Source organism: Sphaerodactylus townsendi, linkage group LG08 (assembly GCF_021028975.2).
Source record: "Sphaerodactylus townsendi isolate TG3544 linkage group LG08, MPM_Stown_v2.3, whole genome shotgun sequence".
Lineage (NCBI taxonomy): Eukaryota > Metazoa > Chordata > Lepidosauria > Squamata > Sphaerodactylidae > Sphaerodactylus > Sphaerodactylus townsendi.
The window spans coordinates 5668273-5685998 of record NC_059432.1 but is presented as its reverse complement, the minus strand read 5'-3'; the positions used below and the strand labels follow the sequence as shown (position 1 = coordinate 5685998).

The following is a 17726-nucleotide window of genomic DNA, read 5'->3' as shown; positions in this document are numbered from 1 at the left end:
TGCCTGGAGAGGTGAGGGAATGATTGATGCTCCTTCCTTCACATGAAACAGCCCCCACGAGGAAAAGTCCCTGGAGCACTTCACAAGTCCTCTTATTCAGATTACCTTTTCCCCTGGAGACTGAGGGCATTTATTTCTTGCAGCAACAGGCACTGTTTCTCTTATTTTGGGGTGTTTCATAGAATCATAGGCCCTTTCCGCAAGGGCCAAAAACGGCGGCCTGGGGACGGCAAAAACACCGTCTCCAGGCTGCCGTTCGGACAGGCGGCGCTGCTGAAACGCAGCAGCGCCGACCTGGCTCCCCTTCCCCTCCCTCAGGGTGGCGTCAGGCCGCCCTCAAAAACACCCGTTTAAAGGGTAGTTTTTGAGTAAACAGCGCAGCCTTGTTAGCCAGCCCCCCTTCCTTTCATTTCGTCACAGCCAGCCACTTGCTGTCCTTCCTAAGCATTCTCCTCGCTGTCCTCCGACCCCTGGAGGTCGGAGGGCAGCGTGGGCGGGGCTTAGGAGGCCAGCAGGGCGATGACGGCGACGAGGTAAATGGGAGAGGGACGGGGAAGAGGTGGCTCTGTGCGGAGCCGCCTCTCCTGCGCTTGCCTCTGCTGGGGCCGCTTGCACGCTTGCGTGCGAACGGTCTCCACCCCCACGCCGGCAGAATTCTTGCCGGTGTGAGGGCGCATAGAGGCCCGTGCAGAAAGGGCCATAGAGTTGGAAGAGACCCCAAGGGCCTTAAAGTCCAACCCCCTGCAGTGCAGGAACACACAACCAAAGCACTGCTGACATATGTTCATCCAGCCTTTGTTTAAAAACCTCCAAAGAAGGAGACTCCACCACTCTCCGAGGCAGCAAATTCCACTTTCGAACAGCCCTGACGGTCAGGAAGCTCTTCCTAATGTTTAGGTGGAATCTCTTCTCCTGTACCTTGAATCCATTACTTTGTTTAAAATACCCCATTTTTTTAAAGATTTCAGAGTTTTCTGCAAACTTGGGGCTTATTCATGTTTGTGGAATGACCTTTTCTGTTCACTGGTCCAGTCTCTAGATTTAAGTATGCTAGATTTGGCTATGTTGAGGCCTAGATACCCTGATGTGGTGAATGGAACTGCTGTGGCAGTTAATGTACCTAGTGCTGATGGCTTTGTTCTTTTGTTCTTTGCACACAGTACAGGACAGCAAAATTCAGTTGCCCATTTTGCGTCTTCGTAAGATATGGGCTGAAGCTGTGCATTACGTAATGGGACTAAAAGAAGATTACAGTCGCTTGTTCCAGGGGCAGAGAGCTGCAATGTAAGTGCCAGTTTTAAAGGTCAGCAAGAAAGATGGTAGCCCTTGTAAAAGGATGTGCGGACCCAAACACTTGTCATCCCTCCTTTGTTTCTTTCAAGGATTTCTTTCTGTCAGTACTTGTGCAGATGCTGAACTCCTCAGAACAGGAATGTCCATAGCAAAATAGTGATAGGGTGTTGTGGGTTTTCCGGGTTGTATGGCTGTGTTCCAGTAGCATATACTCCACTTGCTTTACTACCATCAGATCCTCTGAAGATGCCAGTCACAGATGCAGGCGAAACATCAGGAGAAAATGCTACTGAAACACGGCCATACAACCCGGAAAACCCACAACCGTCTAGTGATTCCGGCTGTGAAAACCTTCAACAATACACAAAACAGTTATATTTACCTTTCTTTCAGGTAGCCCCTCGCCAGTGTGCTTGTATGTCTGTGTTGTTCTTCTTGTCCAGTTCTTTGGGCACCAGTGCACACTGAAAGGAAGGTGCCTCACTTTGGAATATAGCTGGACATTTTTGGGAACTCTGCAACTTCTAGCCAGTTTGGATCTTGGTAAACAAATCCAGTTCATAGCAGCAGTTCTAGACTTCATGCAAGCCAGAACCTTTTGGTATACAGAATTCATATTGTCTAGGACTGCTCCCTTTTATTCCAAGCGTCTTCGATATTCTGTGTTCCCATCTGCTTTTTGTGATCCTAGGATTTACCACATTTCATAATTGTGGTCTTTACAGAACTGTGCTCTGGAAAGGGATTGTGCTAGGAAACACCTTGCCATGGGTGCAGAATTGCCCAAACATCCTGTTTTTAAAAGGAAGTCAGAATGTACACGGAATTTACAGGTTGGGTGGAGAGAAGATCGGTCTATCTTTTCAGTAGTAAGGAGGAGTGGGGGAGACTCTTTTCGTGCCCCACGCCTGGTTCCCACTTGCTGTGGGCTCTTATTCTCCCAGGATTTTATCGGATTGATTGTGGATTTTATTTTGTGTTTTTAATTAATTGCTTTAAGCCAGCCTGAGCCCTTTGGGAAAGGGCAATCTAGAAATCAAATAAACATGTTTTTAGACCAAGGGACTGATAGTCTGATTCGGTATCAGCTGCATATATTCATGTGGTTTCTGGACAACTCAGGCTCATTCCGCACATGCAGAATAATGCACTTTCAAACTGCTTTCAGTGCTCTTTGAAGCTGTGCGGAATGGCAAAATCCACTTGCAAACAGTTGTGAAAGTGGTTTGAAAAAGCATTATTTTGCGTGTGCGGAAGGGGCCATAGTGTTTTTTATTTTAATGTCAGTATAGTAGCCTCACAATGACAGGAACTGTGGGCCTTGATGTTTTGTTGGGTACTGTAAGATGGGAGAGAGTAAGGACAACTTTTCCAAGCAACAAGGATGTTTTCTTGTGAAAAAACTGGCACGTGCCTTTTAGGGCCAGTTCAAACATGTTAGAAACGAGTTCAGTGTGCACACGCAAATTCGTATGTTTCACTTGTCCAGGCTGAGTCTTCTTCGATACAACGCCAACTTAACCAAAATGAAAAACAACCTGGTATCGGCATCGCAGCAACTGAAAGCAAAACTGAAGTTCTTTCAGCAGAGCATCCACCTTGACTTGGAAAAATACAGTGATCAGATGACCTATGGGATATGTAAGTGTTTCAGGGAATTAATGTCCTTTGTGTAATTACTGCTGGTCCATTCCACTCTTGATCAGGAATTGATTGTAGTTTCCTGAAAAATATCTCCTGACACCTAATAATGCTAAGAGCAGCGGAGTCCTGTGTTTGTGCACATAACGAGCGTTAATAACAACGTGTAGACTGTATTTGGTCTGTGTCCCTTCTGATGTGGAATTCTTGAAAAACAAATGGTTTGAGTCAACTTGTCAACTTGAACAGTTGAACAGTGCTGTTATGTTGAAGATGGATTATATCCGCTTCACGTTTCCAGGGCCAAGGTGATGCCTCAAGTACTTCACAGGGTACCTGTCTTGCTTGATGCAAACTGTAAACATAGAAAGGTCAGAGGTTCAGTTTTTCAGAGCTGTTCTAGGGTTGTGTCACTGTGGTGGCCGAGGTGAGGCTTTCTTCATTAACAGCTGTTACAACTATTGCAGCTGTCAATTTTTGGCTGGTTGCTGTAAAGACACGTCCTGTGCACTTCTAGTATTTGAATATGCATATAGGATCATAGAGTTGGAAAGGGCCATAAAGGCCATCTGGGCCAACCTGCTGCTCAATGCAGAATCAGCCTAGAGCATCCCTGATGAGTGTTTGTCCAGCCATTGCTGCAAGACTGCCAGTGAAGGAGAGCTCACCACCTCCCTAGGTAACTGATTTCACTGTTGCACAATTCCCCCCCCCCCCACCCATATCCAGTTGGAACCTTTCTGTCAATAACAGAAAGCCATAATTTGAGCCTTCTCCCCTGCTGCCAACAGGAATGGCTCCCTGCCCTCCAAGTGACAGCTCTTGAAGCGAGCAATCATGTACCCCCTCAACCTCCGCTTCTTCAGACTGAACATTCCCAGGCCCCTCAGCCTTTCCTCCTAGGGTTTGGCTCCAGGCCCCTGATCATGCGCATCACTCTCCCCTGCACCTGCTCCATTCTGTCCGCAGCCTTTTCAAAGTGAGCAAAGAGAGTAAAGGTATCCTCTTTGCTGAATTTTCTATCCTGGCATTATTGTCCTACGATTTGGAGCATTAATAAAAAGTTTTGTCTCCTACATTTTTCCAGAAATGCATGGTTTTGACTTAGCTGGGCATGGGCTTTCAATTCCAAAATTATCCGGTGTCCCTGGGGTTTTGAAATCGTGCCTGCTCTTGTGTTTCAAGTGGCTTCTCCTAAGTGAATCTCAATCTGCTTCTTTAAGCCTCAGAAAAAATGCTGAAAGCCTGGAAAGAGATGGAGGAGAAGGCCTTGCAGTGTGAACAGGTATGTGGGAGAGGATGAAGATGGTGTGTCCGGCTAAATAGGAAAGCTGGGACACAAGTGTCTCAATCAGTGAAACAAATGCCTATGATGTTGTGCCCCTGGACCGTTCAGTAACAAGACTCTGTATTCAGTTGGTATTTTTATTATGAAACAGCATCAGGAATAAGCATTTGGACTTCTATTGCCAGAACTAAAGCATAGCCAGCATTGCAGCCACCATTATACCCCATGTCATCTCCCACATCACCTCACCCCCCTCCAGGTTCCCAAGGGGGGATGGCACCCCTCCAGTGCCACAGTCTAGAGAAGAAGATTCCTTCTATTATTTATTATTTATTTATTTTATTAAACTTATAGGCCGCCTATCCCCGAAGGGCTCCCCCAGGGTCAAAACAACCTTCACTCCACACTACTGACAGAGCTACAACTGCAGGTGTCTTATGAGCTGATAAGGCCTGAGAAGCAAAGTGGAAAAACGCAAGCACAGCACAGAGGGGGAATGAGAAAGGAAGGGTCCCCATATCCCATATCTCCTGCCATATCCAGGCAGGAGACCGAAGACATGGCAGGATCGAACCAGGGCTGATCAGGACACATCAGGCAGTTGCTCTGCAGGCTCATTATTGCTGTAGACTGACTTTCCCCCTCTTGGTTCAATGAGGCAGCTTCTCACATAGATGAAGAAAGGACAGGAAATGCCTCTGAACTATCTTCAACCCCCGCCTGGCAGCCTTCCCACTCTTTATAGGGTTGGAGCCAATGCAGGCAACTGAGCGAGTGAGCGTGAGAAGGCTGTGGGCGCTGCCTCTCCCTTTGCCCACTTCGCACAAGAATGGCCGGCTGAGGAGAAGCTGTAAACCAGTCTGGCCCTGGGTTTTTCAAGCAGCCCAGGAAGGTGCCCTGCCAGACTGACTGTCCTGCTGACAAGATAGTGTAAGAAGAAGGCCTCCGTCTTCTCATCAGTGTAGCCCTTCTGTTGTCAGGCCTTTTCCCCAGGCAGCCAAACACACGGAACGGTTTCAGGCTGGAATGTCTAGGCAGAAGTGTTGGTCAGGGCCCTGTCTAGGCAGAAGTGTTGGTCAGGGCACCTTCGGGGCTTAAGAACAGGTCCCTTCGCGTCAGGAGTTCTCGTTTTGTGGAATTTCACAAGTGAGGCCTGAAAACTCCTGACGTTGCTAAAACCAACTGTAACCATCGTATTTAGAACGGCTTTACATTTGTATAACTGAATGAGTTACAGTGGGACGTAAATTTTTTCTTGCTCTTTCAGAGTTAGCTGTGGGTTAGATTTCACCCTGGCTGGGATGGCCCGAACTAGCCCAACCTCATCAGATCTCAGAAGCTGAGCAGGGTCGGCCCTTGTTGTTTTTTGGAGGGAGTCCGCCAAGGATCACTGTTCAGATGTAGGCAGTGGCAAAACCACCTCTGTTGACCTCTCTCCAGGAAAACCCTTCGAGGTCACCAGAAGTCAGCTGCTCCTTGTCAGCACTTCCCACCACCCTGGGTTAGATTTAATGGTAGCTTTTGTTATCTGTGTGGAATGGATATTGTTGTGCTTTGAGCTTTATCAGGTGTACTCAAAATTAACAGTGACAGTCAGGCTCTGTCGGATCAGTATAAACAGCCTCTTGCTGTTGTCTGGAATGTGTAGATTTCTCTGTCCTTTTCAGGCTGGAGACATCGGCTGCCTCGATGACCAGATCATGGCTCTGCACACAGAGATTGTCGAACTGCAGAGGAGTCCCCACGCACGACGGCAAGGCGAGATCATGGAAAATCTGTAAGAGCAGGAGTCATTTTTGCTGTGCGATCGGTTATAGGTTGCCCGTTGCCTTTCATCGATATGCAGGGTTGTTGGGTTTTTTAGCAGCTCAAGGGCTCAGTGTCTCTTTACACATTGCAAAGTCTTCATGTTTGTAGAGCGTTGAAACCAGGATTTGGAAGCGCTCAGTGGAAGTTCTGGGCGCCCTGCACGCCCGTAGGTGCTGTCTCCTCACAAGGGCAGAAGGGGCAACTGTTGCTCATTCACACTGTTATTCTGCTCTGCAAAGTGCTGCTGTGGTGCATGTTGACTCCGTTGCAAAATTCCAGTGCAGCTGCATATGTTGCAAATAGAGCCACATATATAGCAGCTGTTTGCACTTTTCCTGGTAGGCTACAAGTTGTACAGTCCTGCATTAAAAGTTCAGACCTCACCACAGGGGCGTCAAACATGTGGCCTGGGGCTGGATCCAATCCCTTGCAGGGACTTATTAGGCCCTCAGCCCGCTGAGGTAACCTGTCCCCCTCCCCCCCCCGCCCCAGTCCGGATCGGGCCTGGCGAGTCCAATAGCCAGATTGAGATGGGGGGGGGGTGTCCCTCAGCTAGCTTGCGGGCCTGATCAGTCTTCTCAAGGCAGCCACCCCCCCCCCCAGCTGTTCTGGGGCTTCTGATGCAGCCACTCTCCCCACCCCCGCCCCCCGGCTCCCCTCCCAGGACCAGCCTGGCCAAGTCACATTTATGTATCCAAAAACCACCCACGTTGCACCTTACCCGCTGGCTCTCAACTCCCTTGTAATACAATTGATATTTCGTTAATTAACTCATTCATAGGATGAGGATATGGATCACAGCTGCAGCTGTTAAGCTAAAAGAACAGGAAAGGGATAAGCAAGAGATGTGATGGTTGTCACTGAAAAATTAATATCCCCAGGCTGTCAAAAATGCATAAAGGATTAAGAATCACATCACTGAAGAAGAGAAAGCTTGAAAACGGTCATTGAGCGCATTCCGTTTGGATGTGATTGTGCCCTGGACTTTACAGGACTGTGATCTGCCGGCAAATTAGGCTTACGGACTGGATGCCTCCTGTGGTTGGAGGCGCAGCTCTGTGAAGTAAAAGAGACATATATTGTTAGTAATTGAAAGTAGTGGGTGGAATCACCAGTCACTCTGTCAGAGTATGAAGTGTGAGAAATTTCTAATACATGTTATGTAAGAATGACTTGGTTGTCTAATGAATGAGTTAATTAACGAAATATCAATTGTATTACAAGGGAGTTGAGAGCCAGCGGGTAAGGTGCAACGCAGGTGGTTTTTGGATACATGTTTGCAACGTTGCATCTGGTTCGAGTTGTTTCAAGTCACATTTATATCATATCCAGTCCTCGTCACAAATGCATTTGACACCCCAGCTCTACAAAGTCAAGATGCTGTATATTTTTAAAAGCCACATGTATTATATTAGGAATTTTAGGCAATAGTTTGAGAGTGAATGCCTGTGGATCCTGAATCCTGACGCTAAAAAAAAATAAACTGTCATTTCCAGTATGTTAAATGTCCATCCTGTGGCATTTAAACTAAGTGAGAAATTGAAAGTATGTTCTTAATTTTTAAGCTATGTCATCCCATACTTGGTAGGTTTCCTGGAGCAGCAAACAACAAATACGGAGTCCACCAGAAAAATACAAAGAGTCTATTTTTAATAGTTAGATACGCCTGCACTGTCAGTTTGGCCTGAAGAAAGATGACATTACTTCTTTAAAAATGTTCTTATGTTTTGGAGCCAACATGCCACCCACAGCCTTTACTGGAACAAATAGCAAAGAATTGTCTTCAATAGCAAACATAACTGGAGAAAGTCTGATTGCATTTATAATATCTCTTTACAGTGAACAAAGAGCTATAGAACTCTACAAGCAGCTAAAGCCCAGGGCCCCAGGTACGGCACAGACTCCTGTGAACTTTCTAGGATCTTGATATTATAGATGTCACTGAAACCTGGTGGGATGAGTTTCATGATTGGAACATAAGAATGGAAGGGTATAACCTATTTCAGAGAAACAGATCAAATAGGAAAGGAGGAGGAGGAGCATTATACATAAAAGATTATTACAGCTGTGATCAGGTCCATGACTTATATCCTGCAGGCCAGGTTGAGAACATCTGGGTAAAAATTAAGGGGGAGAGAAACAGCATGATCTCATTGTCTGAAGAGGCGGATGATGCATTCTTGGAACAGATGACCAAACTTTCAGAAAGGAAAGAAGTAGCAGTCATGGGAGATTTCAGTTATTCTGGTCCCTTCCGCACATGCAAAATAATGCATTTTCAAACCACTTTCACAACTGTTTGGAAGTGGATTTTGCTATTCCGCACAGGTTCAAAGAGCACTGAAAGCAGTTTGAAAGTGCATTATTCTGCATGTGCGCAATGAGCCTCTGATATTGTTTGGGAGTCAAACTCTTCCATGACAGTCAGGTCCAACAAATTTCTCACTTGCCTTGCAGACAATTTCATGGTCCAGAAGGTGGAAGAAGCAACAAGGGGAACTGCTATTTCAGATCTGCCCTTAACCAATATTGATGATCTGATTAGTGGAGAGGAAGTGGTAGGATCCTTAGGTGGGAGTGATCATGTTCTCCTGGAGTTTGTATACAGTGGAAAGGGCTAAGCATAGTCATACACGCATTCTAGATTTTAAGAAAGCAGATTTCAGTAAGCTTAGGAATCTACTGGGTGCGATCCCGTGGTCAAAAATACTAAAAGAGAAAGGAGTGCATGATGGCTGGGAGTTTCTTAAAAGTGAGATCTTGAGGGCACAATTTCAAACAGTTCCAATGAGGAGGAAAAATGGGAGGTGTCTCAGGAAACCAGGATGGCTGTCTAAAGAACTTTCAACTGAGCTAAGATTTTAAAAGGACATGTACAAGAAATTGAGAAGGGGGGAAATCACCAAAGAGGAATTCAAACAAATAAGCAGGCTGTGTAGAGAGAATGTCAGAAAAGCTAAAGCTCACAATGAGCTGAGGCTTGCCAGAGAGGTTAAAAACAACAAAAAAGGCTTTTTTGCTTATGTCCGGAGCAAAAGGAAGAAAAATTATAGGATAGAGTCACTGCAAGGAGGAGATGGCAAAATACTAACGGGATAGAGAAAAGGCAGAACTCACCTCCTGTGAGACCTCAGTCCCAGAATAAAGCAAGCTGTAGGATTATAACCATAGACTTTATTGGAGATCAAGGCATAACAAAAGATAGACGATTTCTGAGGCCATATGGTAAGAGATAGATCTTAAATCCCCACAACCTTGGGCCCGCCCCCACCTGCCTACGTGCCGCAGTTGCAACATAGAAACAAAGGAAACAATACACCCTGACACCTCCTTTGCCTCAGTCTTTTCTCAAAAAGGAAACGGTCCTCATCATTGTGCACAGAATAAATAAAGAGTTTGTGCAGGAACACCTGGCTACTTTAAAGGAATTCAGATCTCCAGGCCCAGATGAGCTACATCCCAGGATATTAAAAGAACTGGCAGAAGTCATCTTAGAGCCACTTGCTATAATCTTTGAGAACTCCTGGAGGACAGGAGAAGTCCCAGTGGACTGGAGGAGAGCTAATGTTATCCCCATCTTCAAAAACAGGGAAAAGGAGGACCCTAATAATGACCGCCCAGTCAGCCTGACATCAACACCAGGGAAGATTCTGGAGCAGATCATAAGAGAGATGGCCTGCCAGCACTTCTTAGAACAAAATACTGTGATCTGCAGTGAAGTAATGCATGAATTGATGATTCATTCCAGTTATCTGAGCACGGATGCAGTCTACAATTAGATAGCCTCTTTTTGAATCTTCCTGTCCTTCATGCAGATGGTAGCGCGGTCAATCTAGCCCGCCAAAATGCATGGTTCCAGCAATAAGTGACACGACCGGTGTTCCTTTCAGATAACTCCTACAGTGACAGCACAGAGATGGTGAGGATCATCGTCCAGACAGTGCAGAGCCAGGACTGGGTCCTGAAGGAACTCTACAGACATCTCAGGTGTGGCTTACAGTCTGTCCTCCCCCACCCCCCCATTGAAATTCTCCTTTACCCCCCTCTCCCCCAAAACAATATTGAGCTGTGGGGTGTTGGTCTATATAGGAAGGCTTTGCTAGATCAGTGAAGTATCCCGCTTCATTTGGTAGCCATGGGTATTCTTATATTAGAGAAAGTATATCTACTTTGTATTGTCGAAGGCTTTCACTGCTGGAATCACTGGGATGCTGTGTGGTTTCCGGGCTGTCTGGCCGTGTTCTAGCACAGGGGTAGGGAACCTGCGGCTCTCCAGATGTTCAGGAACTACAATTCCCATCAGCCCCTGTCAGGGGCTGATGGGAATTGTAGTTCCTGAACATCTGGAGAGCCGCAGGTTCCCTACCCCTGTTCTAGCAGCATTCTCTCCTGACGTTTCGCCTGCATCTATGGCTGGCATCTTCAGAGGAGATCCTCTGAAGATGCCAGCCACAGATGCAGGCGAAACGTCAGGAGAGAATGCTGCTAGAACATGGCCAGACAGCCCGGAAACCACACAGCACCCTATATCTACTTTGCTTATGCACATGTTTATATTGGAGAAAGTAAATCTGCTTTGAGTCTGCCGGGAGCCCTGTTTTTCTTGTGGTGGGGAAGCAGCAGAAAGGGACAGTCTGTTGTCTCCTGTTCTTTTGTTTAATGGAAGTGGGGGATCTGGTTTGAGTGGTGGAAAGATGTTGTTTGCAATCAGACAAGCAGCTGCCTCCTGATTTGGGTGGATAAGGGCGGTTGACTGGAGAGAGAAGAGGATGCAGAGTCCAGGGCTGAATTAGAAAGACTCCAGGGGCAAGAGGTGAAGGAATCGGTAGCTTCGGTGAAAAAGGAGCAGAGGAAGAATGGTGCTGAGAAAATCAGGGGCCAAAGAGAACAAGTGTCTGGGAAGTCATACCGTCTGGACAGGGAGCAGGGAAGACTCTCATGGCAGCCTAGAAAGAGAGGACTGGAATCCCGGTGCATGTTTACATAATGTGTGGTCTCCTCTGTTTCTGGGTTCTGATCACTAATTCAGACTTCTGGATCCTCTGAGCGCAAACATGACTTTTCTGAACCAGGATTTTTGCATCCCTGAAAGGTGCACGGTCTCACTTGGTTTACTTTTGGCAACCATATCCTGGAAGCCTCCTTTGTTTCAGTTCTGCTGATCAGCTGGGAGTGAGCTGGGGCCGGATTGGTGACGTCATTTTTTTCCTGTCTCCCAGCAAGCTGTTAGGTTGTAAGCAGAAGATTATTGATTTGCTGCCAAAGATCGAAGTAGCTCTGAATAATATCAAGGAGGCCGACAGTTCCGTGATGCAGATGCAGGGGAAGAGACAGCGGGAAATCTGGCATTTGCTAAAAATAGCTTGCGTAAGTGTTCTTCTTCTAGCTCCAGAAGTGCCAGCAAACCCTTTCCCAGTTCTTGAGACAAAGGGGGATCTTGAATTAATTATACACAGCATGAAACCACCTTTTTGTTTCTTTTGAAAGAACTGAGAAGCCGCAGGACGGGTGTTCCCATGAGATGAGTGTCTTGCAGTCTCTATGATGCTGCTGTTCATAAAATTAAAGAGTAGTTACATGAAAGGAAAGGAGATGGGAATCTCCCGGACAAAGCTTATAGGAAGTGGGACTAAAGTTGTTAAGCTGAATGCCAGAAATAGTTGCATGCTTCTGCCGCCCCAGTTCTGTACGTAAAATGTCACACCATCATAGCTTGGTAGGGAAATTAGAGTTTGAAGAAGAAGAAGAGTTTGGATTTATATCCCCCCTTTCTCTCCTGCAGGAGACTCAAAGGGGCTGACAATCTCCTTGCCCTTCCCCCCTCACAACAAACACCCTGTGAGGTAGGTGGGGCTGAGAGAGCTCCGAAAAGCTGTGACTAGCCCAAGGTCACCCAGCTGGTGTGTGTGGGAGTGCACAGGCTAATCTGAATTCCCCAGATAAGCCTCCACAGCTCAAGTGGCAGAGCAGGGAATCAAACCCGGTTTCTCCAGATTAGATACACCTCCTTCGCCACTGCTGTTGGATATAGGGACATGTCATGAAAAGCTGGGACGCATTTCCACTTCTGCCCCATATTGAAGAATCTTGAACTAGTGATTTCATGAATTTAGGGCCGGAGCCCCCAACGCAGTGCCTTCCAGCATCTTTCCTGGTCCCTGCCAAGAGTTTTTTGAAAGTGGGTGGTGCCAGGTAGGGCTTTTGCCCAGCAAAGCTTCTGATTGGCCATTGGAGATTTGATTGGCTGTGCATGTTTTTTAAAGAAGGTTTCTTAGGCAGCAGCGGCCGCCCTAGTACAGGGAGATTCATTTGTGTGACTGAAAGCAAACTGCTGCAGACATTTTGTGGTAACCATTTTGTGATGACTCCCACCACTCTGTGTCAGAATTCCAAAGGTACCCACAGGCTCAAAAAAAAGTTGGGGACCCCTGATTTAGGGTTTCACATGCTACTACTGAGGCCTGCCATCTTACAGCTACAGTTGCTACCAGCCAGCCAAGTCTAGAAGTGGTCTTGTGGGACTCTTTTCCCCCAGCCTCTCTTTTTTCCCTTTGTAGACTCAAAGCTCTGCTAAATCGGCTAGTTCCAGCGTAGAGGCATCTGCAGCATCCGCATGGCTCTCGCAGACAGCTCCAGGAAACGTGTTTCAGCCTCTTTCTTCTATGGCAGCCTCTAGAAACGAGTAAGCCTCAGGGAATGCGACAGTTTCATTTTGTAAACATCCTTAAACTTTAGATAATTTATGCTCCTTCCAGAATGAGGAGAGAGATAACTCCTGCTCAGGAGGCTTATATGAGGAACTTCCCTAATGTAGAAGGAGGAGAGTTTGGATTTATACCCTCCTTTCTCTCCTGTAAGGAGACTCAAAGGGGTTTAAAAACTCCTTTTCCTTCTCCCCTCACAATAAACACCTTGCGAGGTGGGTGGGGCTGAGAGAGCTCTGAAGAACTGTGACTGGCCCAAGGTCACCCAGCTGGCATGTGTTGGAGTGCACAAGCTAATCTGGTTCACCAGATAAGCCTCCACAGCTCAAGTGGCAGAGCAGGGAATCAAACCCGGTTCTCCAGATTAGAGTGCACCTGCTCTTAACCACTACACTACACTGGTAGTGTTTACCAGAAGTTACTAAAGAACTCCCTGTTGACTGGGATAATTCTTTTTGATTTGCCATTTATTGTCGATTATACACAAAATTTGCACATTGACTCAACCTTTACTTTGTGCAAGGTATGATAGCTTGATGCTGAATTTCTTTTTCAAGATGAAACTTGATGCATAAGGCCCATCTTGCTAAATTGATGTTAGTCCAGTTTGTTCTTCCTTTGTCTTTAATTATAACTCCCTACTTCCTAGCATAGGCCTGTAGTGAGAATTATTTTGCAAATTAAAAAAAAACATTTTGGGCAAGAGAATTTAGTACAAACTTGTCAAAAAATGGGCAGACAAAACCAGAACTACTCTCCTTTTCTCTATACACTCTTTGTATTGTTCCAATTTGGATATTAGAATCTGGTATCTGTGGATATTCCCCAGATTGTTCCAGCAGTCTTTCCACTGGTGATTGTTGAAAGTCACCTGAAAAATGTAGATATTTAAAGAGGAACCTTTTCCTCCAGAGCGACTGTAAGCCAGCTGTTTTCACTTTTGCTCTGCCTGAAAGATTTATCTTTTAGAATTTAAAGTTGTTCTCTGCATTTTTTGTTTTACATTCTTAGGGCTCCCTTTTCACAATTGCTTGAAGAAAATCTCAGCTTTCTCAGCAGTTTTAGTTCAATTATACAAGATGCCGCAAGTGACCGGAACAGCAGCATGATGGTAAGACTGAGGATCCCAGGTGCAGGTAGGAGCAGGAACTGGACTTATTAAAAACGAACAGCACTTTAGGAGCCAGGGGATTGATTCTCCGACCCCCTCGAGAGCCAAATGCAAAGAGGCGCTTTCTCTTCTTGCTGCTGGAAAAGCAGGGACAGCTCTTCACAAGTAATTCTGTGTCCCTCTGGTTTTCACAGTATTGAAATGTCTCTTTGGATTTTATATGAGAATATTTTGAGTGTGTTTTTTCCTATTTCATCCTGATCTCCTCCTTAACATACGTGTCTTTGGCCCCACTTTTGTAGGAGTGGGAGAGCTTACAGCAGTGGGTGGATCCGGGGACTTATCAGGGCTGCAAGACCGCTGAGGCACTCCCCCCCCCCCCCCCGGTCTGGGAGAGTGGGATGGGGTGGGGTTGCCTACTGGCTCGCTGGCCTGATAAGCCCTCTGAAGGCAGCCACCCCACCCTGCTGCAACTTGCTAGACCAGGGGTGGCCAACCTATGGCACTCCAGATGTTCATGGACTACAATTCCCATCAGCCCCTGCCAGCATGGCCAATTGTAGTCCGTGAACATCTGGAGCGCCATAGGTTGGCCACCCCTAGACCATTCTGGGCTCAGCCAAGATAGCCACTCACACATCCCCCCTCGGCCCTGGCCCAACCAAGTTACTTTTATGTCGTATCTTGCCCTCATAATAAACGATGTTCTACCCTCCGCCCCGCCCCCGGCACAAGGTTGCCACAAGTTGGCTGCAGCTGGACAGCACTTTGCACACGATTCTGAGTGATTCAGGAATATGCTGCACCGTTTATCTTTTTATCATATACCTGTTGCCAGTTTATCATAAGGTGTTTTTCTTAAAGTCTCTAAAACAAGGAGGACTTATTTGAGGGAACATGTGTGGGGCAGACATTTTTGTGCCAAGCCTCTCAGCTTGAAGGAGGAAGGCACAAATATTTTGTGGGGGCCCCTCCTCCCAAGTCAGCAGTGATGGGAAGGAATTGGTGCGCAGTCGCCATATTGGTCACAAAAACACCCCCCCCCCCGACAGACCTTACACAATTGGCTCACTCACTTGAACACACACACTCTCCCCTAACCACATGTGGAACACAACTGTGGCTTTTTTCCCTTCTAGAGTCTTGATTGGAGTTGGCTGAAATAGTGGAGTGTAGCAAGCAGAATGCCAAGACCCGCATTCAAGAGGCGGAGGATTGCTGCCACCTCTCTGCAGATTATGGGCCGCAGCGCCTCACGAGCATCTCTTCCTTCCTGAATTGACCAGCAAACCTTAATGGCTACTGGACCTGCCGGAGTTGCTTGTGGCAGTGGAAGTCCTTCTGCGCCCACATTGGAGTGGTCCCTGCTCTCTTAAAATCAGAGCCATCTGGCTGCTGTAATGCAAGTCCCAACATCCCCACCCCACCCCACACACACACACCAAGCCACAGGCAAGATACTACCACCCTTTGCATTTAAAAGAACCTTCCTCAGAGATTGAGATGGTGCATCTTCCAGGTCACCTGGTGATCTTGGAACATGGCTGGCTTCCTCCTCAGCAGTCCAGATGGAATATCCCCTCCCTTAGAGCCCAGGATGGAAAACCCTGAAAGTGTCCTGCACCATAACAGATTCCTAAAGCATATGAAGATGTCAATGAAAGAGAAGGCCTGCAACAAGAGGCCCCTTTGTAAATATTTTAGCTTGCGCTGTTTGAATCAGTGCCTCTTCTGCTCTAGGTCATCTAGAGATTATTGGTGCTTTTCTTCCTTTGAAGCATCATAGGGTAAAATTTGTTGTACATTGGCCATGTTAATGTTTTGTGTTTTTAAGTGATTTATGACTTCACCTGAAAGAGATTGGTTAAAAAATGAAAAAGTTAATAAAATGTCTGTCAGCACTGGTCGTATTTTGCCTTTTTCCTAGCAGTAGTCAAACTGCTGGAGTTTCAGATGGAGATTTGGTTGATCTGCACTTTATGGCACGAAAAAGCAGGTCCCCTCTGGCCAAAGACGTGGGGGTTCCGTGAGATAAAGGGCTGGCTGCTAGGATGAAGGATGCAGGCGCAAGACATGGTGTGGGAGGGGGATGCAGCATGCCAGTGGCACAGGCAAGATCTGAGAACACTTGCCTATCATGTGCCTTTTGTACTGTTTTGGTGCACCATATAATGTTGGTTTTAGCTGAACTTGATGACAAGTAAAAGGCAAATTCCAGTCCACTAGCACCTGGAGAGATCAACAGACCATATGCTTTTGGAGGTCAAACCCCTCTGATGAAGTATCTGACAAAGGGGATGTGATAGCTTACATTGGAAAATCTTGTAATCTCTAAGATGTTACCAGATTCAAGGCTAGTTCTTCTACTGCAGACCAGCATGGCTACTTTCTGTAGAAGAAGAAGAGAAGAGTTTGGATTTATATCCTCCCTTTCTCTCCTGTAGGAGACTCACACATGGGCAGCTGCTGTGATGCTGGAATCCACCCCCAAACACCATCACTTTCAATGGTGTTTAAACTAGGGAGCCCAGATTCTCCTTTTAAATCCACCTTAAAGGGAGAATCTGCCCCTACTTGTTTCCCTCACCCTGGGCCCAGGTGTGCAGGGAGGCCCCAGGACTTCTGCCCGGCCATGCCTTTTGGCCTGTGGGAGATTCATCTGGGGAGCCAGGATTACCCAGCGGCCAGGTGTCAGATTCTGGGCAAAGGTTCCCCATCTGGCTATCTGAGGAGTGGAAGCATCCACGGCAGTGAGGCCAAGACGGAGGAAACTGGCAGAGTCACAAAGGAGAGCACTGGTATCTGAGGCCTGGCAGCCAACACAAAGCCCTCCCTTCCCACAGGGAGGTGGCTGAACTGAAGCAAGCCTGTTTTGTGATGTGTTGGCCATACAAGGCATCTCCTTCGTGCCGTTGGCCACGGCACAGGAGGCAACAACTGGGCCTGTGAGAATCAGGCAGTTTGCCACAAGACTGGAGGCATTGTTGTGACCTGGATCACTGTGCCAAAGACGGGACCTTTGCTGTGGAATAAAATCAGCACCGGGAACTGACCCCAATACAGCAGGGCTTGACTGCCACCTTCTGGCCATCCCTGGATATTGCGGGGCATCTGGGCTTGAACTCGGAGGATTGACCCCATCCAGGGCTTATTGCTGTGCAAAAAGGAAACACTCTTGCTATCTTTGACGAGAAACAGAGCCCCACTTGGTGGAGTCCTCATTCTACAGGGCTACACCCTTCCCTGAACTAATGGCGCACGAAAATGAAAAGGCTCTCGCCTGCTGCTCTGCCTGCCTCATCAGGTGGTGCTTCCTGGGCAGGAAACACAGGTGGCAAAACCAGCAGGCAGGAGGCCCAGCTATCTCCTCTACCTGGCCATCAAATTAGGACACATGGAAGTCCTGCCTCACCCCAAGACACGCCTCAGGTAACCAGTGGCTGAGAACGTCAGACGTAGCCCTGAGAACTGCTGCCTTGATTTGGTGGAGTGCTGGCCTCCTGAAAACTCAGCGCCCCAGGAGAATAGATTGTCTGTCCAAGTAACTGGGATGTCTAGAATACCATTCTAGCAGGCAAAGGTCCACAGCACTCCACTCCCTGGGCCCTTTTTTTACTTTAAACTTAAAACATTGCCACATGACCAAATAATACATCAATGTATAAATCCAGAGTATGCATTTTCTAAACATCGTCGGCTCAATGTTTCCACCGGAATCACATAATTGTTGATTGGGAGAGTGCGTCAGCACACCTTTCCTCTTACATGACAACATGCCTCTGCATTCTGGGACACAGAAGCACACTTTTGGTGTTTGTAGAGAGACAATCAGACTAGAAAGCCAGAACTGTGCGGCTCTTGAGAACATGAGCACAAGTCG

The 17726-nt window shown here is 47.0% G+C and overlaps 1 protein-coding gene across 1 annotated transcript in view; it reads left to right on the top strand.

Moving 5' to 3' along the window:
• CHUK (component of inhibitor of nuclear factor kappa B kinase complex) overlaps positions 1-15747 on the top strand; it is a 37446-nt gene extending 21699 nt beyond the window's left edge. Inside the window, exons 12-21 of the mRNA XM_048505916.1 lie at positions 1161-1284; positions 2783-2934; positions 4158-4219; positions 5890-5999; positions 7871-7920; positions 9922-10018; positions 11251-11398; positions 12589-12713; positions 13747-13846; positions 14986-15747. Of these exons, the coding sequence (XP_048361873.1) occupies positions 1161-1284; positions 2783-2934; positions 4158-4219; positions 5890-5999; positions 7871-7920; positions 9922-10018; positions 11251-11398; positions 12589-12713; positions 13747-13846; positions 14986-15012 (995 nt within the window). The 3' untranslated portion in view covers positions 15013-15747. The remainder of the gene's footprint in view (positions 1-1160; positions 1285-2782; positions 2935-4157; positions 4220-5889; positions 6000-7870; positions 7921-9921; positions 10019-11250; positions 11399-12588; positions 12714-13746; positions 13847-14985) is intronic.
• The last annotated feature ends 1979 nt before the right edge of the window (positions 15748-17726 follow it).